At 42.9% G+C, this 25,532-nt stretch overlaps 1 protein-coding gene across 1 annotated transcript; it reads right to left on the bottom strand.

Moving 5' to 3' along the window:
* HDC (histidine decarboxylase) lies at nt 1-25,532 on the bottom strand. Its single transcript, XM_040415773.1, has 12 exons — nt 25,473-25,532; nt 24,880-25,052; nt 23,306-23,419; nt 21,342-21,464; nt 13,754-13,888; nt 11,934-12,077; nt 11,645-11,711; nt 8,215-8,377; nt 7,001-7,091; nt 2,969-3,067; nt 2,084-2,185; nt 1-693 (listed from the first exon to the last, which is right to left on the bottom strand). The coding sequence occupies exons 1-12, from the start codon at nt 25,498-25,500 to the stop codon at nt 1-3; spliced, it is 1,932 nt and encodes a 643-aa protein (XP_040271707.1). The 5' UTR covers nt 25,501-25,532.

Raw genomic sequence — 25,532 nt, 5'->3', positions numbered from 1 at the left:
TCACACTAGTGCTTGAAGCGGGCAGCAGGGCAGCTTAAGACCACACTGGATGCTGATTTCTGGGAAGCTGGGCACACTGTAAAACTTGATTAATTTCCGGAAGGCATTTTTCTCTAAGATCATAACCTTGCCTGGGACTTTGGAGAGTATGCTGCCATCTTTTTGAAGTTCAAATTGTGGCACCATCTTTTCCACTATTGCGTCCCTGTTATGTGCAGGAACACTGTTACAACTAAGAGAACGGGCATTCTTTTTCTTGTCTTGGTTGCACCAGTATCGGTGTATAGAAGATGCTTGTCTGTGTTTGCTAGCCACACGCACATTCTCAGGGAAGGAGTTTTCAAAAGGATCCAAGTCATCTTCAGATATCTTTTCAACCCAATCTTTAGGGCTGAAATCTGCATGTTTGGGTTGTACGGTGATTTTCTGGAAGTTGTCTCCTTCCCTCTCACCTTTCACTGTGTCTTGGTTCAGTGATTTATGGCAGTCATTGGAGCTATGCTGCAGGTTGGTGACATTTATTGCAGCTTCTCTGATTAAATTCCAATCTCGCTGAATGTCTTCCCTTGTAGTGAACTGAGAGGTGACGATGAAACGGATTATAAACTTGTCATGGATAGTGGCTGGAACAAGAAACATGTTCCCTGATCTGGTCAGCTCTGCCAATAGTTGTTCCGTCAGATTGTTTGGACCCTAGATTTAAAAAAAAAGGTATTATAGAGTGGATCTAGCTAAAGGAATAAATAGAGCATCAATCCATACATTATTAGAATTATTTACCAGTTTGGTGAAGAAGCATGAGAATGGCCCTGATTGTCTAAATTATGGTGGCTTTATATGTGGCCCTTGACTCCATCATATGACCACATATCACTTCTACCCAGGGCTTATAATCTTCTTCAAATAATAGCCCATCCCGTCTTTGATCAGCCGGATATCTCAGGATATTTTAAATTGAGGAAGGGACTGCACATTATCCAGCTGTTTTCCACCCATTGACTTTCCCAAGCAGGCCTGGGACAGGGCTCCATCATCATTAGTGCATTTGAAGTAATTCCTTAAGGCCCCGCTGTGCACCTTTACTGGGGGGGAGTCCCCAGTCACCGAGTCGATTCGCCTTGTTTCCAGGACGCAGATACAACTGACCACCTGGCAGCACTGGCAGGTCAACTGAACCATTGGTTCTCTGCCCACCCCGGCCATGCTGGTGCTTTTCTTTGACATAAGCAGCGAAATGATGTCATCGTACCACCTGCAGCATTCCACATGAGCAGACCCGCCATATGAGTCCAGGGCTGTATTGCTGCATTGTGGGACCAGGGACGGGTGAGTATTATAATACAGTGTGTGTGCACTGTATTCAGTAGACACAGACAACAGGCACTATACATAAAGGGGGCACAGACAATATGCACAGACAAGGGGCACTATATATATAAAGGGGCGCACACAAGAGGCACTATACACAGGGAGAACAGACAAGAAGCACTAAATATAAGGTGACACAGACAAGAGGCACTATGTATACAAGGGAGTATAGACAAGAGGCATTATAAATGAGGGTACATAGAAGAGGCACTATACACAGGGGTCACTGACAACAGGCTCTATATATAAAGGGGAAACATACATGTACATGTAGTAAGCATCCGTAAGTAGGTACATATTGTAGATGTTTTTATATCTATAGTATAAAACTGCCAACTCTCCTGGAACATCTGGGAAGCTCCCGAAAAAGGGGAGATCTCACATATCCCCTGCAAAGCACATAGAGGACACTTCGTGAGAGGGGTTGGGGCCCTACACATAAGGGTGTGGAGTCTCATAAACAGGGGCATGTCCACACCTGGAAAAAAAAAACCTCTCCTACTGGTTCCTGTTGGCAAGTATGCTACATTATGGTGCACAATGCACTGAAAAAGGTCTGTGCTGGAGGAGGGCTTCACGTTAATTTGGGGCCCCCAATGAATGGACTGCTCTGTAGGATTTGAACATTACAAGGTGAAAGTCAAATGTCCCAAAACTACTGGAGAGATGCAGCAGAATATACCTGGAAAGAAAAGGCCACCAGACATTAGATTACCTTTAACCGGAAGACAACAAGCCCAAGGTGTCTCTTTGCAGGAACTTCAAAAATATGGTCAGCTTTAACCAGTGACTCAAAATACTTGGCCATATCTGTGCCCTGAAAGTATAGGTACAGCACATTCAATGTAGATTATATCCATCACCCACAGTCTATTATGGCATCCATTTAACAGATACATCATGAAAAGCTCTGATGTACTACAGGTGGAACATCATAGTACTATGCTATTTCATATCTTTTTTGTGCTCTATACTAAAATATACCAGCCAAACAAAAGCTAAATTGATGTTTTTGGCCTCGATCTGGTAATGGTAGGCTATGGACATGTTTGGTGGGAAAGTCCAGAGCTTCACCGATGTACATACAGCGTTAAAAAAATGTATATGTTTAACGTATACTTCCATAGGGTGCAACAGAATAGTCTACTATTCCATTAGTGTGTAGGTCTAGAGCTTTACTGATGTACACAGTAGACGTTAAAGAAACCCATAATGAGAATATGGTGTTCTGGGGAATGCTAGCAGCAAGCTTTGCAAAAACTAAATGTTCTAGCACCATCTAGTGGTGTGTGTTAGAATTAAAAGAATAGATTGGTTCAGTATCACTATAAACGCATACACAGCAACTGCAGTAAGACAAGTAAGAATTTATAAAGGGTGAGAAAATGGGAAGGCAAAAAAAATATTTTTTTTATGTGTACAAACAGATCACTCATTCCCCCACTTTCTTGCAAATTTTACACCACATCTGGCTGTGAATGTAATTAGCAGCAGGAGCTCCTCCCAATATCATAATATAAACCAGACAGACCAAGCCCTGACTTCTTACCCTCCACTCTCGCCCGCCATGTGCCAGTGGAAAATGCTGCCATATACTCACATGCCGGATGTGTGCCTGAAGATTTTTAATCCCAAATGATCGGATTACAAACCACAGTTTTAGGGAGCGGAAACGACGACTAAGTGGGATTTGCCAGTGCTAAAATCATGAAAATACAAAATGAGTGCATTTTCTGATGACACAAACATAATGCAAGGCATTAATTCACCTTAGTCCTTACATTCAGGCATAATGCAAATGTGTAACACCCAAAATAAAGAAACAAACTCACGTATTTCTGCCACTAACTGAGGAGACAGCAGGAAGTCGACACAGCAATTACTAACACTGTCTAAGGCCTCCTGCACACGACCGTTGTGTGCATCCGCGTCCGTGGTTCCGTTTTCCGTTTTTTTTCGCGGACCCATTGACTTTCAATGGGTCCGTGGAAAAATCGGAAAATGCACCGTTTGGCAGCCGCATCCGTGATCCGTGTTTCCTGGCCGTGAAAAAAATATGACCTGTCCTATTTTTTTCACGGCCATTGGTTCACGGACCCATTCAAGTCAATGGGTCCGTGAAAATCACGGATGCACACAAGATTGTCATCCGCGTCCGTGATCCGTGTCCGTGATCCGTGTCCGTTTTTTCCTATCATTTCAATGGCAAACTTGACTTAGATTTTTTTTTTCATTTTTCATGTCCGTGGATCCTCCAAAAATCAAGGAAGACCCACAGACGAAAAAACGGACACGGATCACGGACCAACGGAACCCCGTTTTGCGGACCGTGAAAAAATACTGTCGTGTGCAGGAGGCCTTAAAGTAAGACCGTGTCAACACAAGGGCAGAAAGAAGGGACAAGTGTGTATTACCAGAAGAAGGCAATGGTCCAGTCCTGAAACGCGTTGCTTTCATACACATATAATAAACAAACTTGATGTGACAAGATGGAAAGTCCCCTCTTTTTTTTGCCAATGTTTTGACGACTTTGGTTTCCGTTTTTTCTCTATCTGGTGAGACAATCAGGTGGCAGCTGTCTGATATGGGGGCTTCTAACAGAACCTTAGACACAGATGAACCTGCACTGATTGTTTGAAGGTCCAGTGTTGTTTTAAATAGTTTGTTGACTCACACCCCAACAGGCATAAAAACCAGGGAGTTCGAAATGCGTAAGCGTGTAATAGAATATGTGCGTTTGCAATCTCCAACTTGGATTTTATATTTTGCCAGTGCTGGACCGTACAATGTTTATGCCTCTGGTGCCTGGCTCTATTTCGTCTTACATTTTTGTAGAATGCCTTCTTTTTTCAATACCCTGACACTAAGTTTACTTTTTTTTTTTTTTTTTTTGGGGGGGGGGGGGTTCACATCAAAGTACTGAAATTGTCTGTAGTTGGCAGGTCCATTTTAAAATATTTTTCATAAAGCATCTAATAACATGTTCCCATTGCAAATTTATTTGAATTTAATATTTTTATACATATTTCGAGTATAACAATATGCCAGCACATGTGACCAATTTTGGTCTCCCATTGTGTCAGACCTCTAGGGGGCCAGTAGTGTGATCATGCAGAGGAAGTTCAACAGCCTCCTTCTTCCACAGTGCTGTCTCAGCTGAATAACCCTATAATACGTTTTGGAAAAATGCATGTAGCAGTGTACAATGGTGATGGCAGGTATTTGTGGGTTTAGTTTTTGTGTGCCTGGTAACCGCTTAAGAGTTCATGCACACGGCAAATTGCGGATCCGCAAAATATGGATACTAGCCGTGTACATTCCATATTTTGCGGAATGGAACATCTGGCATACAATAGAACAGTCCTGTCCTTGTCTGAAAGACGGACAAGAATAGGACATGTTCTATTTGTTCTTGTGGGTGCCGCAGAATAGACATACAGCCCTTACTGTCAATAATAACAGGAAAAACTGGGATTACACATTTTTTATAAATCTAGGAAAATAGAAAAGGCATCAAGTTGTCCAAAATATTGATTATCAATAGCAACACCCTCCCAGCAAAATAAGCTGTTTTCCTGGGGCCTCCCCGAAAATAAGACATCCCCCAAAAATAAGACCTACCTCTAGTTTTGCCTATCTCTGTAATATAAGGCATCCCCCCGAAAATAAGGCCTCCCCGATTATAAAGCATCGGCCGGACATAATGCCTCCCCGATTATAAAGCAAGCCACCCCAGAATGTAAGGAGCTCACTGATTGGCCGCAGCCGCCGCCAGGACAAGCTGCCGCCTTCTTCCGCTCGCAGCTCGCTCTGCCCTGATGGAGTCTCACAACTTGGCTGGCACGGACACACAGGGGACGGGGTGACAGGTAGGGGGGGGAATATCTGATGGAAGGTGGGGGATGTCTGGTGAAGATGGGGGGGGGAGACTAAAAACGGTAATTAAAATGACACAGGGTGATCAGAGAAGGGAATCAAAATGACACAGGGGTATCAGGGTGGGGAGGGGGATCATTTAAAATGGCACAGGGGGATCAGAGGGGGGAATCAAAATGACACAGGAGGATCAGGAGGGGGTACTAAAATGCTATAGTAATCCCCCACCTCTGATTCTCCTGTACCATTTTGATTCCCCCTTCTGATTCCCCTGTGCCATTTTAAGTGATCCCCACCCTGATTTCCTTTTTTTTTTGTTCAACAATAAATGTGTACTGTATTTTTCTTCATGGAAAAATAAGACATCCCCTGAAAATAAGACCTAGCGAATCTTTGGGAGCAAAAATTTATATAAGACACTGTCTTATTTTCGGGGAAACAGGGTATGAAGAGGGCACAAAGGGCATTATTATTGTGAAGGGGCACAAATGGCATTACTAGCACAGGGCAGTACTACTATTAAGGGGGCACAATGGGGATTTCTACTATGAAGGGGACACAGAGGGCATTATTACTGTGAAGGGGGCACAATGGACATTATTACTATTAAGGGGGCACAATGGGCATTATTACTGTGAAGGGGGACAATAGGCATTACTACTATTAATGAGCATTATTACTGTGAAGGGGGCACAATGGGCATTTTTACTGTGAAGGGGCACAATGGTCATTATTACTATTAAGGGGGCACAATCAGCATTATTACTATTAAGGGGGCACAATGGGCATTATTACTGTGAGGGAGCACAGAGAGGGCATTACAACTGTGAAGGGGCACAGATAGGGCATTGCTACTGTGAAAGGGGCACAGAGAGGGCATAACTACTGTGAGAGGGGCACAAGGAGAGCATAACTATGAAGGGGGCACAATGAAGGGATAAGTACTTTAAGGGAGCACAATGTGGGCATAACTACTGTTAGGGGGCACACATCTGTACAAAACTACTGTGAAGGTTGCACAATGAGGGCAATACTACTTTTTTTTTAAGTATTGGGGGGGGGGGGGGGGGGGGTGCCAGAGAAAAGACCCACCCTGGGTCCCAAACAACCTAGGCATGCCACTGCATCAGTAGCTGACTCTCATGTTAAAGGGATGAAACAACCACATTAAATAGCATCTGTCAGCAGATTTGCACCTATGACACTGGCTGAGTTGTTGCGTATGCGCTTGGCAGCTGAAGGCATCCGTGTTGCGCCCATGTTCATATGTGCTCACATTGCTGATGAGCTTTTAATATATGCAAATGGGACTATAGGAGCAATGGGGGAGTTGCCATTTCACCTAAAAGCTCTGCTCTCTCTACACCCTCTCCACTTTGATAGACTTTAGGAGAAGTCAGGGCCAGACGTGATGAGGTTTATAATGTCTTGCCCTGTCAATCAAAGTGCAGAGGATGCAGCAGTTGCTGAGAAAGCTGAGTTTCTAGGTCTAAAGCAACACCCCCCTGTTGCTCCTAGAAGATAATTTGCATATATTAAAACATCAGTTTTCTCAGTAATGCGGGCATATATGAACATGGGACCAACACAGATGCCTTCAGCTGCCAAGTGCACATGTAACAGGTCACCCAGTTTCATAGGTACAAATCTGCTGACAGATGCCCTCTTTAGTACCAACTACACTAGATGATTTGGCTGCTATCTTTCAAAGCTTGAAGTCAATATTTTCTGATTATCAGGCTATATAAAATCTTACCATGAAATCAGTTGCAGCTCCACTTTTGGCATGTCGGAGGTAGATGGGGTTGACACTGAATGTTTGCTGCAGCTTGTATTTGTCTTTTACCCTACAGATAAAAAAAACTATGTTAACCCAAAGTTATTGCAGTACAGGGGCACCTATGGATATGAGGTTTAGTACTCTTCAGTCTCTGTTGCCTATAAGATCAGAAGATGATGTGCAATCTTATCCGTGCATCATATTTAATGCACACCTCCTATAAGTGTATAATCATATGAGGCAGATTTGTTGCAGTTGTTGTAACAAACTGAGATATCATGACAACTCATATATGTGCAACGGGAGGGCCCTCTATGTAATGCGACCCAGGTATAGGAATGCCGAGTGGTACAGTACGGCCTAAAATGTACCCTTTATATGTGTCATGGTGCTCCTACCTGGATACAAATGGACCACAGGCTTTGGCTCCGAAGCAATAAATAGGGGGAATAATTGAGGAATTTGCAAGAAAAATTGAGTCCAGACCTTGTATATAGTTTAACAGCAGCTGTACTTGAATACATGTTCATCAGAAACAATTTTCAAGCTTCGTCTTGGTCCCAGCAGGCTTTACCATTAAACTGACAGGCAAACTCAACTCTGCTACATCTGTTTCTCTCTAGCTCTGCTGTACTGACAGGCTGACTGTATGACTTTACTTCTTCTTGTATGCTGCACTTCTCTTTATATGGTCTGTCTCTAGATTAGACCAGGGAACTTTCTTCCTGGCTCCTGAGGCTCTAAGCTTTGGCCTCCATGGCCAGCAGAGCTGAGGGTGCTGTGGCTGGCTTGGACACATCCAGCAGAGACGTGCCCTGCACGCTTTTCCCCTAGCAGGGGATAAGCCAGACTAACTCTCACTGGTCCCCATCCTTTCTGCAGGAAGTGGGACTAGTCCACTTCTCCACAGAGAAGGGTTAGAATGGAATGGAAGGTTCCACTCTATCTAAGATAGCTCTGCCATATTTGCTTCCACCTGCTGGTGAACCAGGCACATTACACATGAACATAACAGTTGCAAACAGATTAGGGATGCACAGTGTGGAGGACCTGGAATAAAATGCATAGATGACATTAATGTTAGCAAACACAGATAGAAGCCGGGTGCAGGAGTGGTAACACCAATCTGGGGTGTTACATATGTAAATATCTATATGTAGGGCTCCAGCATGATACTTGATTATTCTTACCAGAAAGCAGTGCAGTCAAAATGTACCATCATCCACTTTGATGGATTGAATGTAAAAGAATCAGCATATTCCACTCCACTGAATAGTGTTCTGAATTCTGGGCAAAGGAAGGCAGTGCCAGCATATGCTGCATCAATATGGAGCCATAATCCTTCCTTGGCACCTGTACAGTAAAGCAATTGCTATCAATTAATGAAATATAGCAATACAAAATTATATACAGTTATATATATATTGTAAGGGATCGCTCTCCCTCAGGGGGTCGCAATCACAGACTTCTCCTCTCACAACGGGTTCAGGTGCAAAATAAACACCTGCCCGTCTGGGCTGTACCTAATACACATGTTGTGTCTACTTCAACTATAGAGCGTCGTTCACATATGGGATTAGATCCGGCTTCCCCAGCCATAAACGGTCCAGCAGCCTCCAGGCTGTGACCACACCAGCACCCTTGGGGGGAGATGGTCCAGAAGTCTTCCCGACTGACCGTGCGACCCTCTTTCCGTAGGCGTCACTTGGTCCCCCAAACTTCAGGCTTTGCAAAGCCTTGTGGCCCCTCAGCCCTCCTGGCTGAGAACACACAGAGCCTTTCAGGCTTCCTCAGCCTTTCTCCCTCCAAGTCATACACAGAGGGTTGTTTTATCCCTCCTTGATTACAGCAGCAGGCCTCACCTGCGATCACCTCCAGCAAAAGACAATACATGTAGTGGAAGGGTATGGACTGGCAGATCCCACTACCAAACCTATCCTCCAGTCCACATGAAATCCAGCCCAGAACAACATCTAGACAAAACTGTCTCAGCAAACTATACTTTGCTGAAACCACTGCAGCTTTCTGGATTTCAGTTATCTCACCCAGCTGAGGTATCTGGGTGGGATATACACACCTTCCAGCACTTATACTGTACACATCACCACAATATATATAAAGAGAGAGATACACACTTGGTACCAGTTAGGTTCCGTTTTAGAAAGAAAAACCCACAAAAGTCACTGAAATAACTTGAAACTGATAAATGTAATAATAAATAAAAATGTACTGAAAATTAGCTAATGAAAATTGATTTTGAATTGAGGTTCAACAGAATAATTAAATAAAAACAAACTAATGAAACTGGCCTGGACCAAAATTATGCAACCCCTAGAAAAGATTGATAATAATTTGACCATAGGGACATCTTAAACTAAGGTGTGTCCTGTAATTAGCATCACAGGTGTCTTCAAACTTGTAATCAGTCAGTCGGCCTATTTAGAGGGTGAAAAGTAGACCGCAAGAGGAAAATTGATGACAGATTGAAGAGATGGATAATATGAATTGTAACCAAATTCCCCAGAACAACTTCAAATGAGATTGGTGGTGAACTCCAAAGTCAAGGTACATAAGTGTCAGATCGCATCATCCATCGCTGTCTTGGACTTAATGGAAGACAACCAAGGAGAAAACCACTGTTGAAAGCAAATTATAAAAAAGCAAGACTGTATTTGGGAAAATGCATATTTACAAGTCGCATAGCTTCTGGGAGAATGTCCTTAGGATAGATAAGACAATAATGGAGTTTTTAGAAAGTCACATCAGCTCTATGTTCACAAATGCAAAAATGAAGCATACAAAGAACAAAACATTGTACCTAGTGTGAAACATGGAGGAAGTTTGGTTATGTTTGGGGCTGATTTGCTACATCTGGCACAGGGTGTCTTGAAACTGTGCAGGGAACAATGAAATCTCAAGACTATCAAGGCATTCTGGAGTAAAATGTGCTACCCAGTGTCAGAAAGCTTGGTCTCAGACGCAGGTCATGGTTCTTCCGACAGGATAATGACCCAAAACACACAGCTAAAAACAAGAATGGCTAAGAGCAAAGCAATGGGCTATTTTGAAGTGGCCTTCTATGATCTCTGATCCAAATCCTATTGAATATGAGTGGAAGGAGCTAAAACATGCAGTGTGGAGAAGGCACTCTTTAAACCTGAGACAGCAGGAGCAGTTTGCTCACAAGGAGTGGCCAAAATACCTGTGGACAGGTGCACAAGTCTCATTGAAAGTTAAAGAAATCGCTTCATTGCAGTGATTGCCTCAAAAGGTGATGCAACGAAATATATTACGTTAAGGGTACCATCATTATTCTCCAGCCCAGTTTTATTAGTTTGTTTTATAAATTATTATGTTGAACCACAATTCAAGTGCAATGTCTGATTTCCATTAGTTGATTTTCAGTAATCTATGGATAGATTAACAGATGGATAGCTGAATAGATAGATAATCTCCTTTCACACATGCAGGGTAACCCAGAGGTAACCCATAAAGAGGAGCTTTATGTGTGAATGCAAACATCCACAATAGCTGTCCCAGACTTTTTCTCACTAGTCCCCCGTTACAAAATCTGGGCCAGAGCATGGGTGAACACAGCAGTGAATGTTGCACAAAATCACAGTGGGCGCTGTAGAGGGGCCACCCCATGCCTAGGCACCCAGAACATTTCCTCTGTGGTAAGAAAGCTCCCAACATGGAACATCTCCGGACTGATAGCTATGTGTGTGAAAAGGCAACTGCGGTAAATCTCCAAACCTGATATTCCTGAAATTTCCAGGGGTTTATTTGTAAAAACTGTAATATAGATAGATGATAGATAGATAGATAGACATATTGATAGACATGTAGATAGATAGATAGATAGATAGATAGATAGATAGATAGACATATTGATAGACATGTAGATAGATAGATAGATAGATAGATAGATAGATAGATAGATAGACATGTAGGTAGATAGATAGAGCGATGAGAGATAGAAAGATAGACAGACAGACATATTGATAGACATGTAGATAGATAGGTAGATATGAGATTAAAAGCTTTATTAGGGATCATGCCCACGAACATAAGGGCTCCGTGCCCGTGCCGCGGACCGCAAATTGCGGTCCGCAATGCACGGGCATCAACCGTGGGGCAGCCGCATGCGGATCGCGGACCCATTCACTTGAATGCACAACTTTTTTGCGGTGTGGAGGCACGGCCAGAAACACCACGGAAGCACACCGTAGTGCTTCCGTGGGTTTCCGATCTGTGCTTCCGCACCGCATCTCCAGTTTTGCGGACCCATTCAAGTGAATGGGTCCACATCCGTGATGCGGGGTGCACACAGCCGATGCCCCGTGTATTGCGGACCTGCAATACGGCCACGGAGGGGCAACGGCCGTGTGCATGAGCCCTTACACTGGCAGATTTTCTGCCAGATGATCGCCAACAAGCATTTGTAGTAACACTCGTTAGCGATCATGACTCCACATGCTATGGAGGAGAACACTGCATGTAATAGCAGCGGTCTCCTCCGCTAGCGAGCAAGCGATTGCCGGGAAGGAACGCTTCCCTCCCAACAATCCCCTGTATGATCGCTAGGTCTAATATAGGTTTAGGAATGTACTAACTTACATATTGGACCCAACTCTGCTAGATTATCAAAGGCACACACCCCAGTCGTTCCTAGTGTTGCACAGACCTGTAAAAATGAAAGATATACCGTAAGCGACTGTGTCTTGTGGAACAGGGTAACAGACCAATAGTTATTCTCTGCTTCGATGACTGTGTGCTATGATATAAAAAATGTGTTGTCCAGATATCATTGTGCACATGGGTTTAAATAATATTAAAATAATAATAATATTAAAATTCATGACTAGATTGTGTTACAGAAATTAGTGAAATTTAGTTTCTAACTCACAAAGATAGGAACAAGTCCACGTTTTCGGTCTTCTTCCACTGCCGCTTTTAATGTCTCTCCCCTAAGAGAAAAATTTTCATCCACTGGCAGAAAACGGACCTTTACTAGAGAAATTAGACTGGCTTTTTCTACTGAAGAGTGAGCCTACATAGACAAAATAGAGAGTTTTAATAGGAAATAGTATACTGACATTTGACCACTGGACATATTTCAGTACGAGATACAGGAGACACAGGATGCCACAGAGGATCAACTAAAAGATGCTAAGTTCCAGATACAGTTCTCAAAACTTAAAGGGGTTTTCTGAGATTTTAATACTGGTGACCTACTCTCTAGATAGGTCATCAGTGGGGGTCTGACACCCGGGATCCCCACCGATCAGCTGTTTGAGAAGGCAGCAGCGCTCACAGTAGCACCATGGCCTTCTCAGTTTTCCTTAGGTCGAGTGACGACACATTCATCTGTCACATGGCCTAGGAGCAGTTCCATTGAAGTGAATCTGTGATACCAAGCACAACCGCCTTACAATGTACAGCGCTGGGCGGAGAGAAGGCCACAGAGCTCACAGGAGCCATGGTGACTTCTCAAACAGCTGATCGGCCACCGATCAGATACTGATGACCTATCCAGAGGATAGGTCAGTAGTATTAAAATCTTGGTAAACCCTTTTAAGTTTTGGGGAGGGGCTGTATGTTGTATTTGGCTTCCAGCTAAGGTTTTATTAGGGCCTTCATTTAACATATTGGAGGACTATGCAGTCAAAAGGTTGTGGGGCTATGACCCTTTGACTGCATAGAGCTCCAATATGTTAAATATTCTACATTTTTCAAACCAGCAGCTGGATCTGAATTAGTAATTGCATGTAGCTACTGAGGAGTTATTCAATAAAATCTATCTGTATACAGCCACCTGCTGTTTGTTCTTTCCCTTATTTCTCTATCCACCTCACTAAGCTGGACTCACGTGCTCAGTTCCATCATTCGTCTGTTAGCAGCTGTAACAGCTACAGGGAGAGAGCTGCAGCAGAAAGGACCCCCCCGAACTGTGATAGTAAGATAGCTGCAGCAGAAAGGACACATCCCCGAGAACAGGGCTGGTTCTAGGTTTGTTAGAAAGAGATTGTCATGTACTATATGATGTCTGACTTTCATTTTTACATTAAAGGGGTTGTCTCACTTCAGCAAATTGCATTTATCATGTAGACCAATCTAATACAAGTCACTTATTAATGTATGGTGATCCTTTACTGGCTTGATTCACTTTTCCATCACATTATACACTGCTCATATCCAGGGGTTATGACCACCCTGCAATCCAGCAGCAGTGGTCGTGCTAGCACATTATAGGAAAAAGCACCATCCTATGCACACTCCCACGGTCTCAGCTACCAGGAAGGCTGGCGCTCTTTCCTAAAGTGTTTAAGCACGACCACTGCTGCTGGATTGCAGGGTGGTCGTAACCTTGGAAACGAGCAGTGTATAATGTGATGGAAAAATTAATTTAAGCCAGCAAACAAAGCAATATGGACAATCACAATACATTAGTAAGTGCCTTGTATTAACTTTCTCTATATAATAAATGCCACTTACTGAAGTGAGACAACCCCTTTAATTATGGGATAACCTATTTAATTTTCCCAAACTATTTCTCAATGAGGCTATCCAAACTAAGTAAGCAATCCCCATGCCCAGGCTGGCATTGAGAGATGGAACATATTAATTAGCATATGGTATTTTTAAAACCTGGAGCAGATACAGGCCTGCAAGGTTTAATGACTGAAATGTGTACATTTTGTTAATTTATGCAAGTAAGGGACTAACCTGATTTGAGGCATAAGCAATGAGACGAGAATTCAGGCTGGAATCATCTGAATCAGGTTCAGAGGTTTTCATATCCAGTATTTTGTCCTTCCTGGCAGCGAGTAAAGCTATCAGTGTTGACTCGCTCACAGTACTCTGCAATTGTAGAGAAGGATATGTCATGTAATAGTAAGGACCTGTAGCCTAGCAGGGCATGAACATGTGTTCTCATCTTTTCTTCTGAGGTTTATTTGTGCATATATATATATATATATATATATATATACAGTACAGACCAAAAGTTTGGACACACCTTCTCATTCAAAGAGTTTTCTTTATTTTCATGACTATGAAAATTGTAGATTCACACTGAAGGCATCAAAACTATGAATTAACACATGTGGAATTATATACATAACAAACAAGTGTGAAACAACTGAAAATATGTCATATTCTAGGTTCTTCAAAGTAGCCACCTTTTGCTTTGATTACTGCTTTGCACACTCTTGGCATTCTCTTGATGAGCTTCAAGAGGTAGTCCCCTGAAATAGTTTTTACTTCACAGGTGTGCCCTGTCAGGTTTAATAAGTGGGATTTCTTGCCTTATAAATGGGGTTGGGGCCATCAGTGGCGTTGAGGAGAAGTCAGGTGAATACACAGCTGATAGTCCTACTGAATAGACTGGTAGAATTTGTTTCATGGCAAGAAAAAAGCAGCTAAGTAAAGAAAAACGAGTGGCAATCATTACTTTAAGAAATGAAGGTCAGTCAGTCAGCCGAAAAATTGGGAAAACTTTGAAAGTAAGGGCTATTTGACCATGAAGGAGAGTGATGGGGTGCTGCGCCAGATGACCTGGCGTCCACACTCACCGGACCTGAACCCAATCGAGATGGTTTGGGGTGAGCTGGACCGCAAAGTGAAGGCAAAAGGGCCAACAAGTGCTAAGCATCTCTGGGAACTCCTTCAAGACTGTTGGAAGACCATTTCAGGGGACTACCTCTTGAAGCTCATCAAGAGAATGCCAAGAGTGTGCAAAGCAGTAATCAAAGCAAAAGGTGGCTACTTTGAAGAACCTAGAATATGACATATTTTCAGTTGTTTCACACTTGTTTGTTATGTATATAATTCCACATGTGTTAATTCATAGTTTTGATGCCTTCATAGTCATGAAAATAAAGAAAACTCTTTGAATGAGAAGGTGTGTCCAAACTTTTGGTCTGTACTGTATATTAAACGTAAAAGATTGTGAACCTTTAAGATTAGCAGATAATTTGAAGGTGAAATTAGAGCAGGGCCGGCTCCAGGTTCATGTGGGCCCTTGGGCGATAAATCCCAGTGGGCCCCCATGAGGCATTTTTTAACATTGACATGTCCCCCTGTGGCTCCTACACGGTATAATGACCTCCAGTGGCCCCTATACAGTATAATGACTACTAGTGGCCCTTCCACAGTATAATGACTACTAGTGGCCCTTCACACAGTATAATGAACCCCCAATTCCCCCCCCACTGTATAATGACCACCTGTGGCCCTGCATTCAGAGTAATAACCCCCAGTCGCCCCCATTTAGAATAATGACCCCCAGTAGCCCCCACACTGGGGGAATACTGTATGGAGGGGGCTCTGGGGGTCATTATACTGAATGGAGGGTCATTGGTGATCATTATACTAAATGGGGGACACTGGGGGTCATTATACTATGTAAAGGGCCCTCACAGTATAATGGCCCCACAGTGACCTTCCATTCAGAATAATGACCCCCAGTCGCCCCCACACTGGGGGTTATACTGTATGGAGGGGGCACGAGGGGTTATTATATTTAATGGGGGCTCTGGTGGTCATTATGCTAAATGGAGGGTCAATGGGGATCATTATACTAAATGGGGGGCACTGGGAGTCATTATACTGTGTAAGGGGCCCTCACAGTGTGATGAATGACCCCCCAGTGGCCCCCTCACATACCTATCATTGCAGGGGAGCTGGTGGTCCTGTCATTCACTAACCGCAGCTCCCTGCGCTCCTTCTCTCCTCCGGCCCGCTGCAACAGTGAGCCAGGCCCGGAGGAGAGAAGGAGATGTGCAGTGATGTAGCTAGAACTGACTGGGCCCCACAGCGAAATTTAGTACGCCCCCCTCCGCCCCCAATGTGTGTTCACATTACGTTTTTCCTATCGGTTTGATGTATACAAATGTGCAGCACTCCACGTTTTTGTATCCTGCAGAGTCAAGTAAAAAATGCATACGTTAACGTATATGTTTTTTTACCATGGAACTGTATGGTGAACGGACGCCACTGTACTGCATCAGTCTGAGGCATCTGTCAACGCATACATTTTCAGTATGCATTAAATGGCAAAAATAGGATGTGAACCCAGCCCTAGTGTTAGAATAAGCCCCAGTACACAGCGGAGCAGCATGGAGGAGAGGGGAGGCCGCCATGTACTGACAGAGCACTACCTGGTCCTGGTGGTCGGCGGTGTGGACTGTGTTTCCCAATGATCATTTTCTACTGGGAAATACAGGGCACAGTATAATACACTAGAATCTATATAATATAAAGATGTTAGCCCTACCCCCGAATAATAATACGATTAGGGGGTCATTTATTATATAGAAATACGTCTATGTTAGGCGTATTTCTGACACAGATGTGGCGCAAAGGTCCTTAACACCGCAATCTGCAACTTTTCCCGCTCATGCCAGGTCTAAAAAAAGTGGTGTGGGCAGGGAAAGGGATACAGTTATGGCCATGCAGTTATTGGATGCCACCGCCATATAGTGATAACACCGCCATACAGTGATAAAACCACCATACAGTGACCGGATAAAAGGGTATAAGAGGGCACAGTACAGGGAATGACTATGGGCACTGCACAGGGTGTGGTAGGAGGGCACAGTATGGGGTGGGGGGCACAGTATGGGGTGGGGGGCACAGTCACATGACCCTGTGATGTTAGAAGGTCCTTATGGTGAATGCGGTTCAGATGCCACCATAATGAGAGGCAGAGGAGTGAGACAGGGGCCTGGATGGACAGGAGGGGTGGACACAGCAAGTAGGTGGAAGGGGCTCTGAGGGGGATTCATACAAGTAGTGGGGGCAGGAACTCTGTGCAGGGCAGCAATAGGAGATAGGAGGGCGGGACAGGAGCCCTGGATACATGAGGGAGGAAAGGAGACAGCAGGGGCTCCATGAGGATGAGATAGGACAGGATATGGGGGGGGGGGACAGGTGTCATGGAGACAAACTGCTTAATGAAACAGTAACACAACTAAATAGAATGAAGCAGCAGTGTCCCTCCCTTTCCTTCTATCCCACAGAGAAGAGACAGTCACAGTGCAGACTCACTCACAGACTGTCTCCACACTTCTGCTCCAGCTCCAGCCCTGCGGTCTCTCTCCTCAGGCAGCGTGTCCTGTGTAGAGGGGGCGTGTCCTGTGTAGAGGGGGCGTGTCCTGTGTAGAGGGGGCGTGTCCTGAGTCTCTGCAGCTCAGAGGGCCCACCAAAGGGGTACTGCGTATGTGAAATGACAGCAGTGAGAGCTCCCATCTGTATTGATGGAAGTGCTCATAGCAGCTCAGTGGGCCCCCCCAGGAGCATTGGGCCCCGGCACTTGCCCGGGATGCCGGGTTATGACGCCGGCCCTGAATTAGAGTCAGGTGTTTTCAATCAATGGGATGACATTTAGGGGAGAGTGGCAACCCATTTTATTTTCAGAACAGGGATCTATCAAAGTCTGATCTTTACAACACATATATTTGGATGTGTACCATGATACAAACATGTCCATTTCTGAGGACATCAGAAGAAGAGTTGTTGATGCTCATCAGGCTGAAAGAGGTTACAAAATCGTCTCTAAAGAGTGTGGACTCCACCAATTCATAGTCAGACTGATTGAGTATAAATGGAGAAAATTCAATGGAGAAAGCCTGCGGCAGTGGTGATACGCATGGGGCTTTGATCCCACAACACCTCCTATGTGAGACACCTCAACCCTGCTTGTTTCATTTGTATTTTATTGGCTCATTATTATTTCAGCATACTTGCTGGTGTTATTTTTTTTTACTACAGATGCACTTTATAATTTTTTTTGCTATTTGTTGTTGCATTAGACATTTTTTGGGTCTGAACACGCAGATGGCACTTTAAGCACTGGGCACTTTGACTATTTGAGTATTTTCATAGTGTGTTGGGGTTTGGAAATCTCATATTTGAATGTTGTTCTATCAGGGTCTGGTGTTGGGGTATGGGAGTTGGTACATCATAAACACACCCTATGTAAAAACGACATTTGTTTTTAATTAGTTTTAATAGTTTGTGAATATGTGATTGTGGATACTAATAAAAATCTTGTGATTGTGTTATGTAGGTGTGCTCCATTTTTTGCACATGTATACTTTGGTCCTTTGCTTAGCTCCATGATAACCTTTGATTACCACCTCCCACCTCTGTCCTTTAGAGTTTAGACCCTCTCCAATTCAACCCTTACCACCTTCTTCTACGTCATACACTAGGCGGGTTTACATGGGCCGAGTTAAAGCTGATTGTCAGGAAAGAAGCGTTCCTTCCCGACAGTCGGCTGCTTGTTCGGTGAAGGATAAAGCTGCATTTACATGCAGCAATCACCTCCACAGTATGAGGAGAAGGGATCGCTATTGTGATCACTCATTCTCATACAGAATCATTGTTTCTGGACAGCAGATGACTGTTTAGACAGCACGATCTGCTGCCAAGAAACAATAATTTGTCTGCACAAATGACAGGATCACTCCGCTTTTTGCGCGTTCATCAGATGATCGGCAGCACATTTAGATGGGCAGATTGTCAGGAACAAGCTTTTGCAGAAATGTTCATTTCCAATAATCAGTGCAAATATCAGGTAATGTAAATCCACCTTAACCCAACACATGAGACTTTTCCCCCACCATCCAAACTGTCTACAACCTGAAAATCCATCTCTTGGAGTAGCTTTCAACCAATAACTCTGTCTCCACCAGACAACTGTATATTTAGAGTCTACCTTTCCCATGTAGACTGAAAGCTCTCTTAGGCAGGCCCACTCTACTTATTTTACTCACTTATATAGACATAATCATTGCTTTTTGTCTCCAATGGGGCTCACAATCTAAGTTCACTATCCGTATGTCTTTGGAGTTTGGGAGGAAACACGAGTACTCGGAGGAAACCCACACAAACACGGGGAGAACATACAAAATCCTTGGTCAGATTGGAACCTAGGACTCCAGCGCTGCAAAGCATCAGTTCTAACCACTGAGCCACCGTGCTGCCCATATTTCACATAGCAAGCTGATGATGTACCGTATATTTTGCCCCATAAGACGCATTTTTTTTCCCCCAAAAGTGGAAGCGCTCATTAGTACCAGGGGGACCAGGAAGCAGTGAAGGCTCTGTACTCACCGCTTCCTGGTCCACGACTGTTGGCTGTGCAGTGGCTGCGCACAGCATGAGGACGCTCTGTGACCTCACGCTGTGCGCGCCAGTTCACAGCATAGCCGGCGGCAGGAGGAAGCAGATCATGGGCTGAGAGGAGCGGCGGTGTCCAGGAACAGGAGAGGTAAGTGGGGTTTTTATTTTATAAAACATGGCAATATGGGGCTGATCTTTGGCAATATGGGGCTGATGTGAGGAAATATGGTGCTGATGTGAGGCAATATGGTGCTGATGTGAGGCAATATGGGGCTGATGTGAGGCAATATGGGGCTGATGTTAGGCAATATGGGGCTGACCTTTGGCAATATGGGGCTGATCTTTGTGAGGCAATATGGGGCTGATGTGAGGCAATATAGGGGTGATGTGAGGCAATATGGGGCTGCTGGGGGCTGATTTGAGGCAATGGGGGCTAATATGAGAGGCAATGAGGGCACTTATCTGAGGTCTAATTGGGGTCATTCACATTGGGGTCTGAGCTGAGGTCTGATTGGTGGTCTGACCTGAGGTCTAATTTAAAATAAAAATTCTTACTGTCCCCCTCTAAAACCTAGGTCTTATAGGGCGAAAAATACGGTAATTGTTTGAGGGTTTTGTTATATATTCATATTGAGTACTTCATATGTATAGCAGCCTGGAAGTTAAAGAAGTTGTTCAGGATTTTAAGAAACGTAGCTTGCAGTAGAAAATGGTCTAAATGGTTATAGGCATTACTATGGACACTGAGAATTAGCATTATTGTCTTGTGGATACAACCAGGAGTGGTGTAAATGGGATGACTAGATATGCATGGTGGCAGTTCTCAAAGAACTTGGCACAGAACCCGATGGGCACGATGTGAACCTGTTCACAATAACAATAAACATCATTTAGCTGCCCATTGCCACTGCTCTGGTGGTCCTCACCAGTCCTGTAGTGAAGAATACATCATTCTTGTGACGATTCAGCCAATCACTGGCCTGAGATGGTCAAATGTTGTTCATGCAAGGATCTCCCTTGAGACCAGTGATTGGCTACAGTGGTCACATGGATGATATACATGACGTCATCCCTGCAGGACCAGCTGGAACCACTGGTGCAGCTGCGGTGTTGCGGAGGGGGATTTATTGGGTTAGTAAAGGTTTTTGATGTGATACCATGTCCTGATATTAGCCAAGTTTCTTAAAATCTCAGACAACAACTTTAATCTAAACAACAATACAAATTCTGCTGCTAGCTGTTCTGTTATCGTGCATCCACTATCCCCAAAATGAACAGGTTCACACGTTTCCCATAGGGTTCTGGTGCCAAGTTTTTTGAGACATGCCACCATTCATATCTCGTCACCATGTCTACACCCCTCGTGGTTGTATCCACAAGACAATAATGTGTTTATAGTAATGCCCATAACTCAAAGGCAGACTGATTCTAGCATCCACAGTGCTAGCCTAAAAATAAGCACAACACTTTCAGCAGCCCGGACCTGAGAGTTGCCTATCCATAGTTGTTTCATGTAACCTCCTTTTCCTTAGCTGTTCTCTGGGTATCAGACAGATGTCTATGTGACAGGAGAACCTTAAGGTCAATGTGCAGAAGATCCGTACAAGTTTCTGTCTATTTCTCCACCATATCCCCACCAAAATCCACAATTTTTTTTTGTGTAGATTTGATGTGATTTTGCCGGAGATCTCACACTTCTTTGAAAGAGAGTAAAAATCCACAGCTAAAACTGCAAACATAATCGACATGCTGCAGATGTGGAAATGTGTACAGCAGGTCAATTTCCACACAGAAAAAAACCACAACGTGTTCATGAGATTTGTGTACAGCACGAGAACCCACACAGAAAAACCGTATATATTCCGCAAAGTGTGCAGGTGGCCTAAGGGTTCATTAATACTGCATTCTGGATTTATGGTCCTTGCCTTCTATACAAAGACGTAGATTATTTCTGCAAACAGCGACAAGAGGGGACATGACCCTTGAATGGGGCTAAAGCTGCAGACTGACCCTCGACATGCAAACTCCAAAACCACTGCAACACCTCAACATCAGCCTCGGACTTCTGCTGCCGATTTTTCCCGTAGAGAAATCCACCGTGTGAACATGTCCTAATACTGATCACTGCGGCTTAGTGCAGGATGAGTTAGAGATATGCACAGTAAGTGAATGCGTGGTAACTTACTTGCAGCACCCCTCCGCCTTTGCTCTCTGGGTAGTGATGAAGAAAATGACAAGGGAGGCCCATCATTTTTGCCAACCAATCCATCACATTCATCTCCAGTTCAGTACACGCTGGGCTGGAAGCCTTATTAGATCACCATGAAAATAAGAATAAGATTCAGTACAAGTGGATCAGTCATGTTTATTTCCATTAGCTTATGAGCAGTTTTCTGGAGGTAATTGTCACATAAAATACAAGTAATATCCACAATGATAAATCTACTGCCATTTTATTTTTTACAGGGTTATGTCCATAAAGATCAAGTGATCTTATATACTTAGGGAACCTGTCACCTCTCCTGATATGTCTGTTATAGTAAATGCTTGTATTCTAAAATAACACTTCTAGTACTCTCCTGTTATTCCTCTTATAAATGCATGGAGAATACAATAATTTACTTAACAGACATGGCAAGAGAGCAGACAGGCCCTCTTTCTATATTATTATACTCAGCATCTGTTCATTTCTCAAGGATCAAATTTTAGCATAGGTTATATGTACAGTACTTGAAGAAGCCAATGAGTTAACTTGCTTGCTGGTGGTTTCCAGGTAGAAAATTATATTTTTTATTGACCTCACCAATAATCATTTTGATTGACCTTACTAATATTATTCTAAACATTAAAATAGCCTAATTCAGCATTTTTTTTTTTACAATTGATATATTAGTGTGTTTCAATATTTTATGGGAGCGTGGCCTGTGAGCAGCACACAAAACCCTACTTCATGTCTCCTGTTATTGTTTTTAATCACTGGGAACAATCAGAAGTGCCCTTTTGTCAATATTTTTACAGATCTGTTGTGGTCAGAGAAAGGGAGAAGTTTTCAAAGCTGCCGCAGTAGGACCCTAGGACATAGCTCGCAGCATAGAGCTTTTAGGATGGGGCATCTAAAATGTATGTTTAATACATCAACTAAATGTGAGTGCATATATACTTGCTTTTTAATTTATATACATAACTGGTGGGGTACTGGCTCCCAATGAAGAGACTCTGTGGTGCGCTATGGGAACAAATATGCAAATTAGCCCTTATCATCAGCATATTATATGGAGCACTAATTTTAAAAAAATAAGTCTTCATACAATGCTGAATTCTCCTGCCCACCCCCAGGCCGCCCTATCCCACTTCTTTAGTTGCATCACAAGCATCTCACTGATGAGAAGGCCCTATGTTACCCTTAAAGGGAACCTGTCAGCTCCGCCATGCTACATCTCTGAGGGCAGCATAGTGACAGGCACTCTTATATCAGCAGTCTGTCCTAGCTAATGCTGCCAGCTAGGAGTCTGATGTATTCATGGTATGTACACTCCGCCCATCCTCCAGCCGCCGACTCACAGATTTCTCCCTATTACTGTGCATAGTGAGAAAACTGTCAATCAGCCACTGATGGGTGAAGGGAGCCCGCATATCATGAATTTATAGGACTGCTCTCTGGCAGCACTGATATAAAGTAAGTTCTAGAAAACTACTGCCTATTAACAAATAAATGACAGACCACTGAAATCAGCATGTTTGTTACTAATTTATGCTGCCCAGGGTTCCCTTTAAGGTGTTGATGAGCTGACATATGATGTTTTCACTGTATACTGATCCATTAACCGCAGCTAGCCTGAGTTTTGAGAATTCTCATTTACTCAAATGAGATTTTTATTTATACCACACAGAGTAAAAATATAATCGGACGGCCATAGTTTTACATTTGTTGACTATAAACCCAATGTTAGTCACTGGACATAGATTGGTTGTATTGAACCAATATGTCAGTTACAGAGTTTATCAGTCATTTATTATTATTTAGATTATTCATATCATTCAAAGACATCCTGTTTATGATTTCTCTTGCTAATACTATATCTGATTATATATCATAATCATAATAATGTAACAAATGCTAGAAGACTCCCATGTCAGAGTACAACATACCCATGTAAATCCTAAGCAGTTTATAGCATCTGCAAGCATGTCTCCAAGCAAGGAAGGCCAGGACGTCAGCGCTGGGAAGTATGCATGCATATGAGGACTCTGCCAGTGGACAACCTGCAGGGGCACATAGAACATAAGTGGGGAAAAAAAGTTGCATTTTTTGCTGAATTGTAACAAGGCGTACTAGACTCATCACACATGATAGCTAGATAAGTTGATCATAGGTTTTTTGGGACCCCAGGAACCAGCTGTAACCTGTTGAATATGACAGCAATTGTTCAATTTCCTTTACATAAAGGCTTGTTATTTCTTCAGATCAATGTTTGCAAAGAATCATCTGCTGGCCAGAAATGATGATTTTGGGTGTCACATCATCTATGGTTTTACTGAATGAATGAATGAGTATTTGCTTATTTATCGGGTGATCAGTGGTACATTTACACTGGTCAATTATCAGGAACGACTGTTCCCGGGAACATTCCCTCCTAATAACAAGCCCATGTAAAAGGACTTGCCAGGACTTTCAGAGCACGGGATGTTATTTGTAGATACAATCTGCTTTTGGGTCACCAACCGTCCAAAAATTTCTGGACAGTCCATAAAAATAAGCTACTTTTTTCCTCTATCCGTGAAAAAAACCCAGATGTGTCCGTGACTTTTTGGAGGCTGGTGGCACTTAACTAGATTATTTTGGTGGTAATTATCATCATTTTACAGCTCACAGTAATGAATTCTTATCAGTATATTGAGCTATAGACATGTATTAATTATAACCTTTATCTTTCATTATGGTTTTCCAACGTATCCGTAAAAAATGTTGGCTGTTCATGATTTTGGGCTAAGTTGTCCATAAAAAAGAAAGATTCTGGTTGGCAACCCTGCTCTGGCTAATAAACATCTGTCTATAAACTTAGAATAACAGGGTACTTGAAAATGTTTGTTCTAAACCAGGCAACTTGATTTGTAAATAATTGGGCGTAGATCGGTTTTCAGGAGATAAGAGGAGCTGCTGGAGGATGAGCCTTCAGAGAGCTTGTCTGACAGATCTCACAATGAATGCCGTTCTGCTGCCTGCTATGTATTGGAATACATGCAAACTGCAGAACAAAAATGGTTCCGAAATTTTAACAATTAACAATACTTTTAGCCCAAATACACGTAAAAATTTAAAAAAAAACAATGGTGTCCTGAGCCTTCAAGAGCACTTCCTCCCTGCACATGTATTTATTTATTCATGTTGCTTATATAGCACCAACATATTTTGCAGCCCTGTCCAGAAGAAATTATCATGCACTTCAGTCCCTATCCCCAGTAGGGCGCACAAAACTATTTACTATCTCAGGCACACAAAATAGACTCATTTCATAGGAAGCTAGTACATGTGACTTTAGTACTTTAGTACTGTAGTAACATTTTTTACTCCTTGGCCTTTGGCTCTTTTGTGACTCTAGGTCAACAGACAGTGATTATCATTCGACTTCTCTCAAGCTAAAGTTTCCACATATAGCAGGAGTTAACGTACAGATATTATCTAACATCTAGAGGGTTTATATTAATATTAGAAACCATTTTACCCCAGGCATGATGATGTCCTCAATGTCTCTGAATATGTTGTCCCAACTCTCCGATTCCACAGGGGCACTGTCAGGCATTAGGGCTCTCATATAACCAGGCTGTACATCTGGAGTTACCCGCCTTTCTCTTACAGTACTGAGATACTGACAGATGTAATCCACCAGTTCTTTACCTGGTTTTAAAAAAAACACATGAAGATCATGACAATCACAAGTTTCTAGGAAGCTCCAGCCACCAAGCTTAGGATGTTCACACAGACTCTTTGTATAAATATGCTAAATCCCCCACTTGTCTCATTTACATAGTGACATATCGTAACAAACTCTAAAATGTACTGAAGTCAACTATGAAGTCAATGTGTAATATATCTAATTTATTTATAACATGTTAAAGAAATGAAGTGCAACACAATACAGCAATAGAACATGCAGTTTCATTAAGAAATATATCATAGCTTAAAACTGAGATACTGTAGATAGATGATACAGTAAATAGATAATACATGGGTAGATATGAGAGATAGATACAGTAGAAAGATCATAGGTGGATAAGAGAAAGATAGATAGATAGATAGATAGATAGATAGATATACCTCTTTTTCTGTATTCTTCTGATTCCATGGTAGAATATCTCTAAAGTTGTGAGATCTGGC

This window comes from Bufo bufo, chromosome 1, assembly GCF_905171765.1.
Source record: "Bufo bufo chromosome 1, aBufBuf1.1, whole genome shotgun sequence".
Taxonomy (NCBI): Eukaryota; Metazoa; Chordata; class Amphibia; order Anura; family Bufonidae; genus Bufo; species Bufo bufo.
Note: the sequence above shows the minus strand (reverse complement) of the source record. Positions and strands in the feature narration are given on the sequence as shown.

Excerpts from the sequence above, each read along its gene's own strand:
- HDC (XM_040415773.1), bottom strand. The coding sequence starts at position 25,500 with ATGGAATCAGAAGAATACAGAAAAAGAG. Across the intron at positions 25,053-25,472 it reads AGAAGAATACAGAAAAAGAG|GTAAAGAACTGGTGGATTAC; the intron begins GTATATCTATCT and ends TTTTAAAACCAG. Across the intron at positions 21,465-23,305 it reads ACTGCTTAGGATTTACATGG|GCTTCCAGCCCAGCGTGTAC; the intron begins GTATGTTGTACT and ends TGATCTAATAAG.